Raw genomic sequence first — 20661 nt, 5'->3', positions numbered from 1 at the left:
CTAATTGTATCTCCTTTTTTTCCTATGCAAAAGCCTTGTAATAAAAAATTGCCAAAATATTTTCAAATATTATTAAGGCTCTGATGATTTGTACATTTTCATAGCATATGAATAATATTGATGATGGTCTGTAAATAATGTTCTGGTGGGCAATTTACCAACAATGTCAAGAGTCTTCAGGTATCAAAATCCAACCACCTAAATTTCCATAACTAAAAGGATCAATGAAAAAAATCCATAGAGTCAAAATGCTTCACAATGGTATGTATAAAATTATAATGTTGAGTTAAAATAAGAACTTATGCAATGATATATACAATATTTTCATAAGTGTTTAAACATATAAGCAAGTTATAAGACCAATACTACCACACATATTCTGGGGCTTACATTCAGGATAAGAAATAGCATAGCACACCAAAAGGCTAAATCCTATATCATAAAACTTCTGTTCTGGCTATGATATGGATAAGGTATGTTTACTGAATTCTTATATAAAATGTGGTTATCATTGTGGGTCAGTTTAAAGCCACAGACTCACAGTGTACGTGGCATGGTTTATTTGTCTTCAGGATTTTGTTTGCGAAATGGTCTCCAGGCTTAATTCTGGATATTCAAACTCATTTTGCTGCTACCTTTGTGGGATCCTGAAGTCCAGCAAAATGGAGCAAGGCTCGGGGACAAGGACCTGCCTGATTCCCAGAACCCTTCCTTTCTCATGACTGACAAGCAGATTGCCTCTCCAGTGAGTAACCATTCCATCCTTGAGAACACAGGAAGATGGCCCTTCCTCTTGATTTCAACCCAAGACACACAGATACACTTTCATTCAACCCTGAAGTCTCAGTCTGTGGAAGACAGGTCTCTTAAGTTAAACTGTACTGTTCTGATGAGCATAGGAACATGAGTTTTTCTAGGTAGGAAGATACACTATGGCAAAGCTATATAATGGAGTATCCAGATCTGTTACAATCACAGTTTGAAGAGTGGATGACAACCAAATGATGAAAGTATAATACATAAAAATAAAGGGCAAAAAATAGATAAGATATGATTTCAATTTTATAAGGTAAAACACATAAAATATCTAAGGAGAGACACCTAGAATTTTTTCCAAAGGGATTTCAGTATTATATGTTATATTTTAGTGCCTCTTCCAAATTACCTGTGGTATCTAACAATCATTCATCTCATTTTTTTAGTGGTCCTGGGAATGAATTCAAGGCTTTGTACACTGTAAGAAAGCAATCCACCTCTGAGCTACATCTTCAGCCCTCCTCCTACTTGTGAAGTAGCACAAGGTGACTTTCATTGCTCATGTGTCCTGAAGGATATGAGATATCCTCTTGTTATTTACCTGGTCACCAGACTGTCATTCAAATGCAACAGGAACGATCTCCTCCAGGCAGCTTTTCTTCCATTTTCTATTCTGATAGAGTTAAACATTACACATTTAGCTACTAAACAGTGTTTTCTAAGTAGTTCTTTGACACTGTGGGAAATTACATTCTGCCTTTAACTTCTGTTCATCTCTGTCTTCTCTTCCCCTGGCTCCACACATATTACATTGTGTCCATACCAGTCCTTGCAAATAGCCTCCAACTAGGGCTTGATGTAATTCTCACCACTACCACTAGGGATCGCATGGGCTGTTTGTGCTTCTTACTGCCTCTGCACCTAGGGATCTGCAATAATATGGGAATTACAACTAAGACAAGAGCACTTAGACACATAGTAAATACGAACTAAGTGTGGGGTCGCGGGGCCAGATGACGCAGTGGGTAAGAACTTGCTGAGCAAGCCTGAGGACCTTTGTTTAATCCCAAGGACCCATGGTGGAAGGACAGACTCAGTCCTCAAAGTTTCTCCTTAGACCGCCACAGGTATGCCCCCCATGTGTTCCCCCCATGAATAGTATTAACAATACTAAATAAATAAACTTATTTTTTCTGAAAAATAAATCCTATTATGTAACAGTAAATAACATGCAATTGTATTAGTTTTGCTATCCTGGCCATAATCATTACAGTCTCTTCCTCACGACCTACTCTATCCCCAAAACTATGGCTGCCATACCAAACCAAGGCAGCTTCAACTCAAGTGCAGAAGTTCCTTTCCTATCAGGTTGCCAGGCTTAAGTCCACTATAGATGCTATAAGGACCTAATGGGAAGAGCTATGAACCATGTAGAATACATTAGACTTGATGCCTTGCATAAAAAGGAGCTGCTGTGAGCTCCTCAGAAAGAGGTTATTTGATGAAGTGATTTCTCAGAAATACTCTTATCTGTGGAACTTAATCATTTCAACATGAATTAGGCATTCCAGACAAAAAAGTCTAAATATTAAACTAATAACCAAGAAGTGTTAATGAAAAACAAAGCTGTTTTTTTTTTAAAAAGCAAACCTTCATTCTGCCATAATTTAAGGGGTAAATCAGTTTAAATGAAAGAGTCACTGTTGTTCATTGACTTATCAAATTATGAAAAGATCTTATTTTGGAAAGTTGATATTAATCCTTTTGTACTGAAAAATGTGATTTAGTTTACCAAATTACTTCCTCAAAGGTCACCTGATAGTCACCATATGGGAACCTGAGAAGCTATCAAATCAGAAACTTAAGCTAAGGATAGCCCTGAACTGCTTGCCTCACTGGTTCCTTTGAAGACATAAAAGTTTCCTATTACTTTTATAAATGTTCTTTGACTTTAATGAAATATGTTTCATCCACAGTACTTACAATTATTTTTTTTAATAGGAGTATATCTGGAAATCACACAATATGGAATGATCATTAACAGACCTGTTAGGGTCCTTGAATGAATGCCTACCGAGAACACAGGCACACATTAGTAAATTTTCTCAAGAAAAAATCCATTTCCATTTCAAGGTCTGACATTTTATTGAGAAAAATTATGCCCTTTCTTTTAATTATTCCAGTAAACATAATGAGGGTGTCGCTAAGTACACCTCAGAGGACTTTATTTTCCCCATTTTTTAGTCATACGAGTGTATTTGTAATTAAGGGCATGCTGCATTAATGATGCCGCAAGTCTCCGTGGTAAACGTTTAATGTCCACCTCATAACATTATGCCAAGATTACATGCACAAAAGACTTTTTAATAATCTTTGTTTTCTCATTCAGCGTTGATTGGCTCTGGCATCCACAGCAGCACTCGGGGCTCCGGTTTCCACAGCCATCAGCACTTCTGCCCTGTAAATTGTTCAACTGTGCATGGCATCTTTCATCTGTAGGCTTCCTTTCGGGGCTTCTGTTTAAGTTATACAGAAAATTGGCTGCAAGCTGGAGATAATTGCAGATAATTTTTCCATTTTTAAGCCACTGGGGTGTTGCCTGGGGGGACATGACAGCTATGTTTATCTAAACACAAAGACCAAGTCACAGCTCTGTGTTGTCGCTTCAGCTTGGCACACAGGGATCAGGTGATCCTATCTGCTCCTTATGCAAATGAAATCATTGTCACCAGAAGACCTGTGTCCATCTGACAGAGGCATGCTACCTGAAGCTTGTATTGTGGCTGAAAGGACAGGATGGAAGCAAAGAGGTTACCTCTGCCTCCAGGGTTCCTCCCCTTTAGCAAAAGCAGTGCTGGCTTTTTATTGTTGTTGGTGGTGTTTTTTTTGCTTGTTTATTTGGTGGGGTTTTTTTTGTTTTTTTTTGTTTTTCCCACAGTCAACTTAAAAGGAATACATTCAATTAAAAAGAAAACAAATCGTTTTCAAAATAAAAAATTCCTTATGCATGCATATATGTATATGATATTCACACATATGCCCTATATAAGTATATAGTCTTGACTGACACTATCACAGACAGGTGAAAATTTTTCCATTCTACTATTGCTCATAAATGTTTATACAGCTAATTTACAAGCATTTTAGATTTCTTGGTATAGAAGATTTATTAGATAGGCCATCCAGGTTAGCAAGCAATTTAATAAATAGAATTAAAAGTTGTCCCCCTCCTCAAAATTCACTCCATATTAAAATAGACGTAAAATGCATGGATGGTCATGATAGAGAAAATACGGAGGGAGAGCCAGCACCACAGATTTTCTTCGAAATCCCAATGAACTTCCACTTTATGTTAACAGCATTCTCTGGGAATTACAGAACACTTCCTGGGCTGAATGTATTCTCTGGGTCCAGCATCCCTGGAGTCATTGCTAATCAGGGTGTCACTGGCTGAGGAGGCAAAGCCATTTTGCAGCAAACATTTACATACAGGGGCTAAGTACTGCTTGCGCCCGCCCGGTTGGCAGCTCCAGTCTCCCGTGATGTAATAGGCCATAACGACTCTGGAGGAGCTGAAATAGAATCGAGTGTCAGCGAGTGTAGGACCTGTAAGTCCTTACATAAGTGACTTTATGGATTCCCATTAGACTTTGGGCTAAGGAGCTCCTCAACAGGCCTCATATGACAGCATCCTGAGATGCTTTTTCACAGTCTGTGTCAAGAACTCTTACACTAAGGTGTTTTATAGAAAATCCACAACTGCCCAGGGGAGGTTTTGCTGTATTAGGCCATTATCATGGACTTGGCATATGTATACCAGTAGTCCCAATGTACACACTTAAAGTAGATTATTAAATCTGTTATGCCAATCATATGCACATTAAGGAATAAAAATTAATGACTGCTAGGTAACTCAGAAATCTTGCACCCAGCCCAGAGACATCTTTAAGTCGACCAAGGCTTCTGAGTACCTCCATTGTAATACAGTACTGCCTGGATGGGGCTTTCTAAGAACACATATCTATAACACAGTAGTACTTAGAGCCAACCTATGAATATTCTTTTAATTCTCTCTTCTCATAGCACCTCTACCATCATTTAGCCACAGGATTAATAGGAACCAGTTCACTTAAGAGTTTTAGAGCATGTTCCTGTAAAAGACTGGCCTGGGAGGTTCTGTAATGTGCCCTTTCCTGTTTCTGTTGGGAGAAAATAAGTCTATTGAAAATGGAGGTCTTCATATATTGGGCAGGAGAGATATTGAGCAAGTGTTCGCTGGCCAAAGCAGAGTTCACCGAAGCAGCACATACAACCCATACCTCAAACTCCCCTACAACACCTGTGTGAGGAGAACCCTGGCAAAGGACATTGGCTATTTCACTTAAATGGGCAAGTAACTAAGCAGTTCCAGAAGAGGCGCATTGTTCTTCACAGCACAGAAGCCGATTGCTAGAGCTAGAGAACTCCCAAGAAGGAAAGCTGACCCGGCCTGGACGCGCGCTCTGCTGTAAGGAACGGAAGCTTGTATAACCTACAACCAAACAGTAATTTCACACCACATTTGCAATGAGATTTTAAATTTGACCTTTCATAAGAAATCACTAAAACCTTATATAAAGGCAACAAATGTCCCTGCTCTTTTAAAGATTTATTGGAGTTTGACTGATACGTTTGAATAAACTTCACTGGAAGCCCACAGGTTCTAAAATGCAACTCCTTACAGAACTCCATACCTGTTACCCAGAGAGTCGGGTCCTGTCTTTGAAATATTTAGCCATTTAGGGCACTTTAGTCATAGTGACACCTAATAGCCAAGATCTTTTTCTCGCTCTCCACAAAATCAGGTTCAGACTATAATTCAAAGCAGTCCCCAAAGGCACTTCTGAAAAATGGCAAGCCCTTCGCTTTTAGGTGAAAACACTCTTTATTGCTCAAAATTGTTTCCAGTTACAAAACCCTTTCTATCCTGCTCCGTCTGCGACCATCTTATGTTAATTTAAGTCACTGGGGACTGTGAGCAGATGCTCCTTTGATTAATAGTTTCACGAGCCTGAAAATGCCAGGCCAGGTTCAAGATAATAAAGTCAGGTAAGATACTATTAAAATCGGCTACATGGTTATATCTGTTATGAGGAGAAAAATGGGGTCATGGTTCTTATATCAAATAAAGACTTCCTATAATAAAAAACCAACATCATAAACTAAATGAGCACACTGACTCCATTCCTTACGACATTCGCTGAAGCCTTGTTAACCGCTCATCTCTTTAATCACAGTTTACAGGTATATTCTCTGCTTTGATTGTATGGAAATATAACATGTTCCTCCAATCCTGCCTTCCTCCTCCTATACTTTCTACCTGGAAAAGGCTTGAAATAGACCCCAAGAATAATGAATGTTATAACTCTTACTATTGTCTAAACTTACATGCCCCTGGGCCATTGCTTTTCAGAAAATACATTTTTTAACATTTCATCTGGTAAATAAACATTCTGGAAAAGTCCCTCAAAAAGCCTGCTGTCCTTCCTTTTGTTTTTCTTCTTGCTGGTCCTTTACCTGGGGCACTCCATCAGACATGCTGTCTGATAATGGAAACAGGAGATCTCAGCTAATCTTGAACTATACAATTTCAAGATTAGGGCCTGACTTCATCTATGTGTAAGAATAAAACTTTGTCTTCCTTGAATTGATCTACCAATGGAAATCTTTAACATAACCCACTTCACCAGGGCATGGTGGCATACATCTTTAATCTCAATAAGGGTAAGGCAGAGACAGGTGGATCTCTGAGTTTGGGTCTAACTTGGTCTACAGAGTGAGTTTCAAGATAGCTATGTCAACAGAGAGAAACCCTGACCCATATAAAAATAAAGAAAAGGAAAAAAAAACAAATAAAAATAAAACCCAGCTGACCAAACATTCCAGTTTCTATTCTAAAATTTAACCATTAATTTGGCTTTTTGATTTGTGTGTGTGTGTACACACACACACACACACACACACACACACACACACACACACACACATATATATATATATATATATATCACACCTGCCTCACTGAAACTTTTGGCTTTTTGTCAAGCAAGAAGTTCCCATCCATCAATCACATCTTGTGTATTGCAACCCAGACAGGACATGCCTCCACTATGAAGGCTCTCAGCACAAATCTGCTACCAGAGGATTTGGCTTTGCCAAACCGAGCCTTCACACTCACCACATCTGTTTGCCCATGAGATATAATGTCATTTATGTGAAAAATTCTGCTCAAAAGCACTGCCTCACCATTGCACAGAACGACTCTGGAGGGTCTCCACAGGTGATATCCGGAGGATCCAGTTTCACTTTCAGATATTTTGTCATGTCCGTGGATTCCGGCTGGCAGGCTGTGTAATCCCAAACTTTCCCTTCTTCTGTATAAATCAGACTCTTACATACATCGTAATGTCCCCACACTAAAAGGTAGGGCTGCATCACAGAGGACACTGTGACCCACAGGGCATGGAGCGACAGGAATCTTGACAAATTCATCTCTAAAATCTTGGCAATCTTCGTGTCTTCTATGCAATCAGTGTATTTTTAAATATACATGAGTATATTATATATGTATTGTGTGTGTGTCTATATGTATCTTTATGTAGATATATATAAAAATAGGCTGAGGTCTCAAAGCAGAGTCCAAAACCAAATATGACAGACTGAAATATTCTAAGTGGTCAGGTATGCTGAGGACTTTGGTAGAAGCCTAACATGCTTATCTGTTAGGCATTAACAGCTTGCAGCCTTTTCTCCTCGTAGAACATATCTATTAGACTTTTGTGAAAGATGTCCAGGAGCGGATAATAATTTAGCAAAGTGAAGGCTCTCCCATTGTACATCCGATAATCCTGAGTGCTCCTCGGCGTTCAGGGTTCATCAGGGCTGTTCAGGTGAGCTGAAGTATCAGTATCAGAAGCAAAGGGATGGCTGTCTATGGTCCTGTGTCTGTTTCCCATCAATCTTTTCTTTTTTTCCCTCTTCTGGCACCAGCAACCTTTTGGAAACAATAAGAGTAAGAGTTATTGCCTTAGAATCAATGTATTAGAAAATGTATAGTATGTCGGAGGCTCAGTATGATATAAAGCAAATTGGTGTAATAGGGATAAACTTCCGTTAGAAACCTTGCTAGGATGACCAGGGTACCCATTCCCAGCATTCTGATGGGAAAAAAATCTGACTCTTTCATAAGAAAGGCAGGTGAATTATGTTTTAGGTGAGCTAATGGGAGAAGTGAGTGTCTGGATTTAAACAGCTCTCTCAGAGCTAGCTAAAATCTCCCAAGAGAACAATGGGATAAAGAGAACCTTTGTAATGATGATGACAACTACTTGTATGCCTTTTGTCTCTTGGCTAAGAGACCCTAAAATTCTCCAAATTCCTTGTATATTTCTTAGTTTTTGTTAGGGGTGGGTGAGTGGAAATTGATCTTCTGTCTCAGGATTTGTTCATTATATTGGAAGATTTTAACATATTTGTATTTATTGAAAAAAGACAATTAGCCTCTCTGAAAATACTCAAAAAATAAAACCAAAGGGGCAAGTATTCCTTTCATAAGACTCTTCTATTTTCCTACATCTTTTTATAGCTGTCACATCGGCATTTGCATTCACTTTCTGTAACAGAAAAGAATTTGTCCCAAAGGTGAATTTTATAGGCTGGTTTACAATCAAAAGCTCCACAGTAAAGTATACAATTTAAAATGCACATATAAAACTATGAGGGTGAGTTAAAAGGCCATGAAGCACAGTAGCAGGGCACTAATTCTAAGGCAAAATAAAATTTCCATTTCGAAGTACTTTGGGTAAACTGAGAAGCAGCCTATGTAACTTAGAGAGATTGTACAAGCCAATGATGAGTTCCACCAGCAACTGTTTAACTACTCAAACCTTAACAAATGATAGTATTTGAATCCCAGGTGTGAGAGTATACTTTCTTAGTTACTGGTTCATCTTCCTAGCTCAAATTGTTAAATACTTTCCAGTTTTAAAGTGACAAAATAAAAAGCCTACAGTGTTGGAAAAATCCATTATAGACTCTCCAATTCATATTAAACAGTTTAAATAAGGAAGGATATCTTCAAGCAATCTTATAAAGGGAATTCACTATATTTAAATAATGCACCATCTTAAAATGAACTAAGCCACCGAGACTATGAAATGCCAACAGATGGTTGAATTGTGTTTCCATAGCAAAGTAATTTATAATAATTGCTTTATGGATGCAAGTGCAATTTTCATTATATTCGATTCATAAAATGTTATCATACAGCTGCAATTTGTGATATTTTCTATTAGGAAAAGTGTTGAATATTTGAGTTCTCATGAAGCAATAATTAGCAGTATGTCTAAACATGTATAGACTACAGATTTAAATTTGCTTCTTCCTTGTGACTTTGACACTGTTCAGTGGCATGCATTTTGAAATCTTAAGCTAAAAAGAAAAAAAAAATACATCACAGGAGCATGTGCTGTGGCTACACAAGCCTTGCTGCTTTTGTTTGTTTTCAGATTCATTAAGCTAATATTTTCAGAAACATCCAACACATTTACAATTAATAAACTGAAAGGTGTTAGAATGAAGGAAATGTACATCTCCTAGAATCATTTTTTTTCAGCTATGTTTACTACATCCCTATCAGAGGAAGCAGACACTTTGGAAACCAAAACCAAAGAGCCTAAGAGGTGAGGTTGTACAAAATCTACTAGTTCCAAAATTATTAACATCACATTTTAGTTTCAAAACCCAGCAATTTGTATGCCAGTAACAGTATAATCTAAAAGACTCGAACCCAATGGGTTTAAGTTTTGAGTTGAGTGAATATTTAGTTCATTTGGAATATTATTTTTAAAAGACCTGAGTTGTCTAGGCTTAAATGACCTTTAAGATTAGTCTTTACCTTTTTCAACCAACACTGTTCCCTCAGCCAGCCAATCGTTGTAGCTCTGCCCTCCTCATGTCTCTGTCGTTTACCCCAGTGACATCATCTGGTATATTTCTACATGAAAACTGTGGACAGGAAGGAAATGCTATGGAAATGCATGTCACTATTATCACCCCGAAACAGAACAGCACTTCCAATGCAAGGGATTCTCATTAAATCTACCAGAACTGTAATGACGGCCATTACACAGAATTATGGGCTCCATCATTGATCGAAGTTAGAGAATTGACAGGGAGAAACGCAGAGGGTGCAAGATGTTTGAATATGAGGCAGTTGCAGGACTGTGCGACAGACATTCTTGACAAGAAGCAGCCAATTATAGCTCAACTTTCTGGCACCTAACCAGTTGTGATTAATAGTTTTCCATTACATTACAGACATATTATTAATGTATTAAAAATGTCAAGCTTTGGCAAGCACTAATATGGCGTGGCCCAGTTGGTCTGCAGAATTTACATTTAATGAGCTCTCATTGACACAGAAAAAGGTATTGACCACAGCATAATGCAAATCAGCATAGAGTCTTAAGCTATTCTTCAGTGTAATTGTTTTCCCCTCTTAACTTTGAAGTGTGCAGCACCCCCTCTTTAGGACCCTCATATGGATGTCTCCTTACTTCTCATTATCACACGGGCTACCTGATCAATCAATCCTTCACCTTTAGTATTTGAAGAAATTAAATCCAGGAACTTTAGTGACAAAGATGCCTTAGGAGAATCAGGGATTTGTCACAAAAGTATAATTATGGGATTTTTCAGAGAAAATAAATGTTGTACAAAGAGAATATTATTTATACCACCACCTTCAATACTTAATGCTGCTGGTTTCCAGCTGGCTGTCCTGTCAAACAGGTTAAAAATATCAGTATCTTCTTGAAAGCTAGGCCATGGCTGCAAATGGTTAGACAGACTGAGTAGGTGAGGGGCAGCTAATGACGTGTTTGAGGGCTTAGTATCCTAAATGCATCCTTCCTGGTACATAACCAAACTAATTCCAAACTCTTCTGAATTTGCCTCAAGTGTCGGCATCACTGGGATAAGGGTAGCTTCAGAGGGCCTCTGGGAGGCTCAGGCTCCAAAACTGCACTTTCACACCTTGGCATCTCAGAACAATCAAAGGCTGCCACCATCTACGTACGAAACGAAATAGTATGAAGTCCTTGTTGATTGAAAATTTTTCCCATTAGTATGCTACAAGTCCATGGAACTCTGGTGTGTGTATTTGCAGAGCTATTAAAAAATGCAAAATTACATAATGGATCTCAGGTGGATAGGTATTATTGATTAAGGTTAAAAATAGGCTGCCCGATGATGGCTTTGCATCCATGGAACATGCATTTCTCCAGGACTGTGCAGCTGATCCCCCTTCACCTCAGATTAACTTTGCAGAGGAGATTTCACAGACCCTTCCCCTCATCAGAAAAGAAAAAGAAAAAGAAAAAAGAAAAAGAAAAAAGAAAAGAAAGAAAGAAAAAGAAGGAGAAGAATGCGTCTAAAATATTACACAAAACTAGTAATAATTAAAATAATAAGCCATTATAGTCCCAAAGCAATTGCCAATTTCATCGTCTGAGAGGAAAACATTGCCAGCAAATCTATCTACTCTGTCTGGAGTTTAGGATTCTTTTTATTATATAATCTCGCTAGGAAGTGGGGGTGTGGTAATAGTCTAAATATTCCCTAAATATACAGCTCATTGGGGGCACCTGAAATAGACAGCCATTGACTCATTCTTTACAGGCATTAAGACTTTTATAGAACTACATGCTTCTGAATGGATATGAACAGAAGAAAAAATTGAAAATAATCACATCTCATTGGCTGAAGAAAATACAGAGGAAACAATATACAAAGCCCATAGCCTGTGGAGATTAGCAGCTGTGCACAGTACAGTGAGGTCACATGAGATACATTTGCATCCCTTCAGTGTTCTTTGCACATGCCTGTCTGTTGTGAAAATAGGATCTTTGGGTTTCTTCATGAGAAACAGAGGCTCCTGTCTTTTTGTTAACTATCTCCAAAACATAATGTAATTCAACAATTTTGACAGATCTTACTTATAATGACTAGGCATTGTTTTAAAAATCATGGGAGTTTAGAAAAACAAGTACCACACATTAGTATTTTAAAGATTTCTATTTTTATCAATAGAAGATCAATGATAGAAGTCAGCACATATTTTATAGGATGTTTGTAGAGGGGTAATATGTAAAATTACTTCAGAATCCACTAAGCCTAAAAGAAACCTGGCATCCCACTGCCGTGTGAATGATAGATCCTTCTTTCTAATATAGGGAAGTTCAGAAACACAAGCTTCCACATGCACGGCTGAAAAAATTCTACACCCACTTGAAGTTTGAAACAGAACTCCAGATTCTAAAATTAAAAACACTTTTCTGAAAATATGTTAAACTCCTTACTTCCCCATAACACAACATAATTCACACATAGACACACATGTGCACTTTTTCAATACTAACATATCTTTGCTTTCCTAAGTCATATGAGATTTAATTTCCTTCCCAGTGACTTGAGGCTTTTGTCACTCAGAAACTCTCTTCAAACCCTTATCTACAATATCTACTAGCTAAATGTCCATTGGTTTAATTGTTTAAACACACTGTCTTATGTTTTGTAGAATAATAAGGGGAACTAATAGAGAGATTTGCTCCCAGTAGTAAATAGGTGAAGGAAACTTCAGCATGCATTATCTGCCTTCTAAAACAAAATAAAAACACACAAGACACAAACATTAAACAAAACAAAGCAAAATGCTAGCCTGAGTCATTTGAACGCATGCCCAGTGAAAGCAGACAAAACAAAACTCTAATGGGAACACAGTTTTATGTCCAAATAAAATAGTTCCTTTAAAATAAGAATGATGATTCCCCTTAAACACAAACTACAGGAAATGCCTACAAATTAAAAGCCAAATACATGAAACATTTAATGCTCTTGTTGGCATTTAGTGATAAAAGATATCTCATGTCATGGATGGCATCTGCAAGAGGAAACATCTCCCTCGTAAGTGGGACAGCATGGTATGTGAGTTGCCTGTTTTATTTCTTCTTTGCATCCTGACTCCCTTGCGAGGATCCAGATTTTAATGAAAGACTAAAAGTTTCTTATGTTTCAAAACAGTCTTGGACATTACTGAGCCCTCTGCCAAAGGAAGAAGTTGCTGGGCAGGGCAGTCAAAGAGACACAGTACAAAATGCTTACAGATCTCCTTGCTGGTTAGAGGTACTTTACTCTTCAAGAGCCAGACAATTCCGAAAATCCTTGCCCTCCCCAAACATCGATACAAAACTTTCTAGCAAGTTTAATTACTATGCATATTTGAACAAATGATTTTGAGGGAAACATCTTTCTTTTCTTTCTTTTTTTTCTGTTAAGATAGGAAAACTTTTAGTATTTTCAGTCATAAAACAAGGTCTGATTTCTAGAGCAAAGCTGCTGCCAGATTCACCATATGTTTGGCGGAATTCTGAGTCTTGCTCAGAATTTTCCACTGTGAGGAGTGGTAAGTTGTTTGATTATTCCTTAGGTCAGGGAATGTTCACAAAAGAGACAGCTAGAGGACCTATTATCTAAAAATCCACACCTGGCACAACTGTAGGAACTCTGCCTGACACTTTTTCAAATAAAGTTGCTTTAAAATACGCCATACACACCACCCCCCTAAGGATTTTCCTTCCATGCCCTTGTAAAATGACAGCTACACTTAGGGGATTTCAGAAGGGGGTGGGGGTGGGGGGGAGAAGTCCCTGGATGAGGTTACCAAAACAAACAGCAGAGGGCGCAGTTTCTTTTTTTAATCTAAGTTTCTCTCCTATGAATCACTTAATTGGTTATTTTGAGCCCAATAATATTCGGTATTATTTGTATTATATATAGATATCCACGGATCCATAGCAGAGAGAAACTCCATGTCCCTAGTCGAATCCATCAACTGATAAAGCGAAATCAGTATGGGAGGAAAAGCTCCCACCAGCTTTCCAACGCTGAGTCTTTCCCTCCTTCCCCTGTTCTTCTCTCCCTAGCTGCCCGATGTGTGGTAGTAACGCTTTAATCTCGCACCAATAAAGGAGATTAAAAGAGGGACTTCAAAGCTCTCCACAGGGCGAGCAACAAGGCAAGTTTTTATTTATTTTTTCCCCAGATGAGAAAACCGTAAAAAGAAAATTTAAATTAAAAATAAAGAGAAAGAGAGGGGAAAAAAAGGAAAAGCTTGTGCGATGCGTGTGGTCAGGTGTGTGTGGGAGACTTAGAGTGCGGCGCGTTGCGGGTGGGTGGATGGAGGCTCAGGACTCAACAGCCAGCGACCCGGTGCTGGGCGCACGCCTGGGATGTAGTGTGGGTGTGAGCGGTGCGAGCTCGGGAGTGCGCACAGGCTCGGCACTACCTCCTTAAGGCGCTTTCCAAAGTTCCTCGCCCACCTGGATCTCCCCTCCCGCCCTCGGTGGGCACCGGGGGTTGGCAGAGGGAGGGATGGCAGGAGGGAGGGAACTGTTGGAGAAGAGCCACCCAGAGAGACGCGGGTCGCTGGAGGAGAGGGGAGCCAGCTGCACTTACCCAGGCCCCCGCTGGCCCTCCACGGGGCGGGAGCCCAGCCGTCGGCGCGGGGCGGCGGCCCTACCCAGCTTGGTCCCGCGTGGGGCGGCGACCGCGGCTTCGGGGACCCACTGGCTGCGCACGGGGCGCGGGTGGAATGAGAATGCGGCGGGTGTGAACCGGGGCCCCGCTGCTACCGTAGCCCCGGGGTATCCCGCCCTGCAAGCACCCTGTTGGCGGTTGGAAGGAGGAGTCCACCACCCCAGACCCCACAACACCCGGCGCCCGGAGCCCCCCGCCCCGGTTACCTTGGTCTCTTGCCCCTGAGGCAGCCTTGTCGCGCGTCGCCCCCTTTCGGAGCCGGGACCCTGACGGGGGGGGAAATTCCTTCCCGTTGACGTCCTCTTCCAAAATGCAAAAGATCAGTGACTTTGACAGGTAGATGAGGGGGAGGGAGCGGGGTGGGCGGAGAGGAAGGGAGGATGAGAAAGGTGCCTCTCCCTCCAAAAATACAGTGGGATTAGGAACCAAATCGCCGCCCTCCGAGGTCTCGGCAGCCTTCTCCGCTCGCAGCCTCCCCGCACCGCCGCCGCCACCACCACTTCTCGCCTTAAACTTTTACTGTGGGTTTTGTTTTTCCTCGCTCTCTTCTCTGTTTCTGTTTCTTTCTTTTCTTTTAAGCCACAGAACGATTTTTCCCCCCGGGATCCCAAGGGATCAGAACCAGCGGCCAGGCGGCTCTATCCCGCTTGGCACCGCTTTCATTTTATTTCAGATGAAGACGTTAGGTCTTTTTTTTTCTTTTTTGTCAGAAGCGACATAAATCAGGACAATTAGCCTTGGCGCCAAGAAGATCCTCTCGAAGCAATTTCGCCCCGGTTTTCTTCGCGCATTCCTCCACTCAAGTCAGAAATGTCACTGAACATAGCGTTGATGGCTGCGAGACGCGACGCACCCAAAGTCCGTTTGATGAAATATACATGGCCCCAAGATGCTTCTGGATTGCGGTTCGCCGCTTCCCAGCCCCCGCCCGCGGCGCCCGGCCGGGACCCTGCTCCCAACCCGCAGCCAGCTCTCGGCAAACTTAGGGGCGCGGACGGATTAGAGAGTGAGCGCCAGGGGCCGGCAAAGCGACGAGCGACGAAACAGCCCCGGGAAGCCGCAGCCCTCGGAGGGGTGGCGTGTTCTTCTCACTTAAAAAGCAGATCTTCTGCAACTGCCAGCGAGTGGAAGGATTGCAAAAAAAAAACCTTACACTACCTCGAGACCTGGGCGCTCCGAGCGGTCCTAACTCCGTCCCGCTCGCTGCTTCTGCTGCTGCTGCTGCTGCTGCTGCTCTGGCCACCGCTGCCACCTCGCAGGGACCTCAGGCTACCGGGACAACAAGACCACCCACATCCTTGTCTCCCACCTTTGTTGATACTCAGAAGCTTGGTTGCCACTGGCTCCCCCTCGACCCTCTACTTCTGTCCCCTCCCCTCTGTTCATGCATTACCTCCCCACACACACCCAAGCACACCCTCTTCACCCTAACTGGGAGCACGGTGAGTGGTGGTTTTTTAACTTGAAATTAGTTTGCCTAGCCAGAGCTTCCAACCTCCTTGGCGTGAAACCTATCTCACTTTAAAAAGTTGAAGTCCAAGTAGGAGCTCAGTATCACCTGCATCCTTGGTTTTCCCTGATGACAGACAAAAGCCACCTGGCCTCGGGGCTTCCTTCTCCTATTAATACGTCTCAGACTCTCCCGAGATTCCCCCTAGCTACTTGCTAATGTGAACGGCAAACCAATCCGACTTTCATAGGAAGGGAAAGATTTTAATTAGAAAAAGGACCATTGTAATGAGGAAAAGACAGATTTCACAAACACATATGCATTTTAATGACACCCCCAAACTGGTTTTTTTTGTTTGTTTGTTTGTTTTTTGTTTCTATACGGGAAAGGGAATAAGCCCTGTAAGAAAGTGGGCACGCATGGGCAGACGAGCTGGTGTCTTGACTAACACGTGATTGGGTTTGACAAGCAACCTGTCTCTGTGGTTCAAGGATTTGAGGGAGGAACTGACAAGGAGATGCTTGCTCCGGCTGGTGAGGGTAGGAGGACAAGGGGCTCCTGTCAGGGAGACTGGAGCAGAGATGTTCACTCAGTGTACAACAAAGGGTCAGCAATGGGTATCTGTAAGCATCAGGTCACTAGCTAAATACCCAGAAAGGAAGGCAAGCGACTAAAAGAGGCAGGGACGTTTTCCAGTCATGGCTGGGAATGACGTTTGGCAGAGAGGGTGTGTGGCCAGAAGGCTACTAAATTGAGGGCTGGAAAGGAAGGGGGATTCCAAACACCCAGCACCTTGGCCTCCCTTCAGCACCAGAGAAGACAGTGGAATCGTCCCAGTGTTTGTCCCAGGGCTGGAGCCTGAACTTTCTACCCAGAGTCTGCGCCTTCTTTTTGTTCTTTGACCCTGAAATTTCAAGAAAGGAGCCCCACCCTTGGGGGGGGGGTTGTTAAGCGGAGGGCAAGCCGGCAGCCATTGCCGGCTCTGCCTCTAGCCTGTCTCCTCCCCGATCAATGCTATTGATACTGTGGAAATACTTACTATCCACCCACCAACCCACCCATCCACTCATGCTCCCTCTCTGGCCCCAGAGCACTGAGGCGCTCTGCTAGAAGGACGGATAGGACATCCACAGTGACCATCTCACTTGTTACTTCCCGTGGCCTGGACCACTGACAGCTGTGAGTCTTTCTTCTCCTCACTGCCCTTCGCAAACAGGCCAAAAGAGCCCTTTGTGAGTCCTAAGCTTCGACATCAGCTGATGCTTCCAAGTAGTTCTCCAGTACGACAAAAACTGATTTATACAGAAAAAAAGAGAATTCTCTCCCCAGATATTTTGGAATCTTTGAAATATTAGCCCTTATAGCTCACCCCTCCCTTCTTTCTGATTTATGCCCTCATTCTCAGGATTCTGGGTTCCGCTGAGAAGTCTTTCGTGATTTGTAGACATCTCAACGCTCCTTGAAGCAGACAACAGACCCACATAGATCTGCTGGGGAGATGGGACCATTTCATGTCTTCCATGGAAACAGTAGATCTTCCAAAGCTGGGTTTTCACTTAGCCATGTCCCTGACCTTTGCAGAGACTCAGAAAACAACTAGCTGAACAGTTAGGTCTGAACTCGGGGAGCACATCAGACTCTTCGGAGGCTTTTTAAACCCCTGTAGTCTTGTTTTCTCCTGTCCTGCAATGGGTGAAGAACTGGGGAGAGTTATGGTTCTCAGCGGTGCTACATTTTCTTTTGATTCCCCAAAGCAGGACTTTGAGTGGATGTGACAAGCCAAAACTGTGTATCCATGAACTAATAGCCATGCACAAATTAAACTTGCTTTCTTGAACATATCCTTTCATATCTGTATGTATGAGGAGCTAATCAGAAACTTACTTGAGTTATTTATTTCATTGACATCATGGAAAATAATATAGGACATTACTTTTTGCCTTTAGCGCATGCGCGCACACACACACACACACACACACACACACACACACACACACACACATCTATATATTTAGCTTTCTTTAAACAGAATGATTTTCTGTTTTTATTTAGCCCTTTCAACTCTCCTTTTCCTCTCTTCTTTTAGAGGTAAACAGTTTGATCTTTCAGTTGTCTGGCTTTGGCTCTCTGGCTGGTTTCCACACGGCCCTCATTCTTCTTCAATTTAGATATCCATTTATTTGTAATCCTGTTAGATCTCTAACTGTTGCTCATTTTTCTAGGTTCTTAGCTTCCCAAAATCACTTTAGAGAGTTGGCAGGGTGTGTGAAGACTTGTAACTCCAGCGTGCCAAACTGCTAGTGAGGGCAGATTCGCAAGGTGTCTGGTCCAAGAAGACACATTTCTTTTTATAACTACTATATAGCACCAGATATAAAGTGGGTATAAGATAAATGTTCATTGCTGGTGTGAACAAATTTTGGCCATTCTTGGGTTTTACTGAACTCGCTCTAGTAATGGAAACTAATCTCCACCTATTAAATTAGGAATTGGCTATAGAAATATCCAAATCAGGGGTGTCAGGGATTTCTGGTGCCTTTAAAGGAAATTACACAGTTAGTGGAATGATTAATAATAATAATAATAATAATAATAATAATAATAATAATAATTTTCACTTGTTTGGAGGACAAACAAGATTGGAGTGCCAGAATAGTTGGGTTCTAATTAGAGACCCCCTTGTATGTTGTAGATGGCTAGATCTTTGAATTGTCATGTAGTGGGAGGAGGACTAGTAATCTCTAGACTCCCTTTAATAAGTGAACTAATTTCATTAATAAGGGGTCTACACTTGTGACCTAGTAACCTCTTCAAAGCCTCCAAAGGCCATCCATCACATCATCAAGATGAGGATTAGAATTTAAACATGATATGGGAGTAGACACAAAAATTCAGTCTGTTACTAGGGGTAAAGTCTATCTGAATAATTATATTCTATGTCATAGTACATAATGCAATATATAATGGTATATATAATTACAGTTGCTGCTTATGTCCAGTAAAATTATCTACCCAGCAGTTATCAAGCCTTTGGCTCTCTCCTGCCTTCCCCATGTGCTTGAGGGCACGTTGTGTTACAGAGCCATTAACCGGGCTCAATTTGACAGGTTTCGAAGTTCTTTTACCTAAAGTTTTAAATGCTTAAATTAAAACCTGAAGCATTAGCATATGCTGGTATGACCATGCTATAGTGATATACATGTACACAGGAAGCTGTGTCTTAAAGCTGCACATCCAAAAAAAAAAAAAAAAAAAAACCAGTCTCATTTACTTTCTCTCAGAGCTGATGACAGACCAAAGGAAGTATTATATAAAAATAAAACAAAGTTCACACACTTACAGAGCAATGATGCTGGAACACAAAGACTAAAGCTAATGGCGTAAGCCACTGGTGGTTAGTGGCTGCTGTGTGGAGCACGGTCCCCGGCCAGTACGTGCTTTTTCATATATGGCACTGCATACAAGAGTTTGGAAATAATAAAATTTTTAATTTCAAAAAACTATAGCATTAGATATATTGTAAGAGAAGGCACAATAACGTAAAAAAAAAAAGATGGGTTTTAGTCACATATTTCATCACTCATTTCTATTCTAGTCTGAGAGCACTAGAAGTGTTTTGAAAGTGTATGTCTGTTTGTTTGCCCTCTCGAGTTCATACAAAGCCAATAACAATTATTCCTTAATTAATATATGACACTGACACTGTAATTCAACCAGTTAATTTGTTGAGACCAGAACATCCTAAGATGCCACCACCTGCTTTCTGTACTTTCTTTCTTCTTTTCTCCGCCCCTTTCCTTCCCTCTTTCTTATAATGGATTTTTTCAACAGTTTTTTTTTTCAAAGTATATGAGACAAGCACAATGCCAGCAGTTATGGATTATGCTATGGTCTCTACAAACTAAGTAAGATCATGAGAACTCTTTCATTATGTCTAGTTTGCCGGCCGAAAGCCATTAACCTATTTCTTAAAAAAAAAAAAAAAAAAAATGAGATTCCATCATTGATTTGATATATTGGCTGAAAACATTCATTGGCAAAAGTCAAAAGCTGTTGAACATTTCCTCAAGAAAATCTCCATACTTCTAGGTAATGTACAATACCAGTAACAACAGCAACAGAAAAGCAGTTTTATATAATCAAGAAAGAAAATGTATAGATGATAGCCGATAGCTTCTCTTGTCTACCTCAGAGATATTTCCATCAACCCCATCCTAATAGCCAGTCATTCTATTCAGTGAACTTTGGGGGAACTCACAATCATTTCTGGAACATTCCTGAATAATGAAATAAATACCAAACTCAATCACAGCGTTCAGAAATCACCTTGGAAGGAGAGGTAGAGAGCTATCAGTGATGTGCAGTGTTAGTGTGATTAGAAATAAAGGAGAATCACTGTAAGTATGAAACCCAGAGACTCATTCCATAACTGAAATGGGGCAAAAATACACAGGCAACTTTACCTGCCCAGTGATACAGAAAAGGATACAGTGCAGCATCATGCCTTTGTAAGCTGCCGTGTAAATATGGAAGGGAATGCAATCATGGACCAATCGCACACACTTCAGCAAACCTCTGCAATGACAGTATCCGTGATACGGACCGGGACCAAGCAGCTACAGAGGCAGCGCCTGGTTGGAGGAACGTTATCCAGACAAGTGGTCCTCCTTTTCTGGATTTCTTACTTCTGAGTTCAGTTTGAGGTTTACGAGTCTCCAGTCATCCTCTCACTGCTTTTGGTGCATCTCCACCACTCCATCCTTCAACCTGAATGGAAGCAGTGGGCGGGAGCTGGCGGCTGCTGCTGCTGCTGCTGCTGG

The 20661-nt window shown here is 41.1% G+C and overlaps 1 protein-coding gene across 2 annotated transcripts in view; it reads right to left on the bottom strand.

Moving 5' to 3' along the window:
* The window catches only part of Ntng1 (netrin G1), a 354515-nt gene extending 338838 nt beyond the window's left edge, over positions 1 to 15677 (bottom strand). For both annotated transcript variants that reach the window (XM_052179408.1, XM_052179409.1), the window contains exons 1-2: positions 14598 to 15677; positions 7042 to 7789 (exon numbers count right to left, since the gene is read on the bottom strand). In XM_052179408.1, coding sequence (XP_052035368.1) covers positions 7042 to 7287 — 246 coding nt within the window. In that variant the 5' untranslated portion in view covers positions 7288 to 7789; positions 14598 to 15677. The remainder of the gene's footprint in view (positions 1 to 7041; positions 7790 to 14597) is intronic.
* Positions 15678 to 20661: the final 4984 nt, after the last annotated feature.

This window comes from Apodemus sylvaticus, chromosome 4 (assembly GCF_947179515.1).
Source record: "Apodemus sylvaticus chromosome 4, mApoSyl1.1, whole genome shotgun sequence".
NCBI lineage: Eukaryota > Metazoa > Chordata > Mammalia > Rodentia > Muridae > Apodemus > Apodemus sylvaticus.
This window is presented reverse-complemented; position numbering and strand designations above follow the sequence as displayed.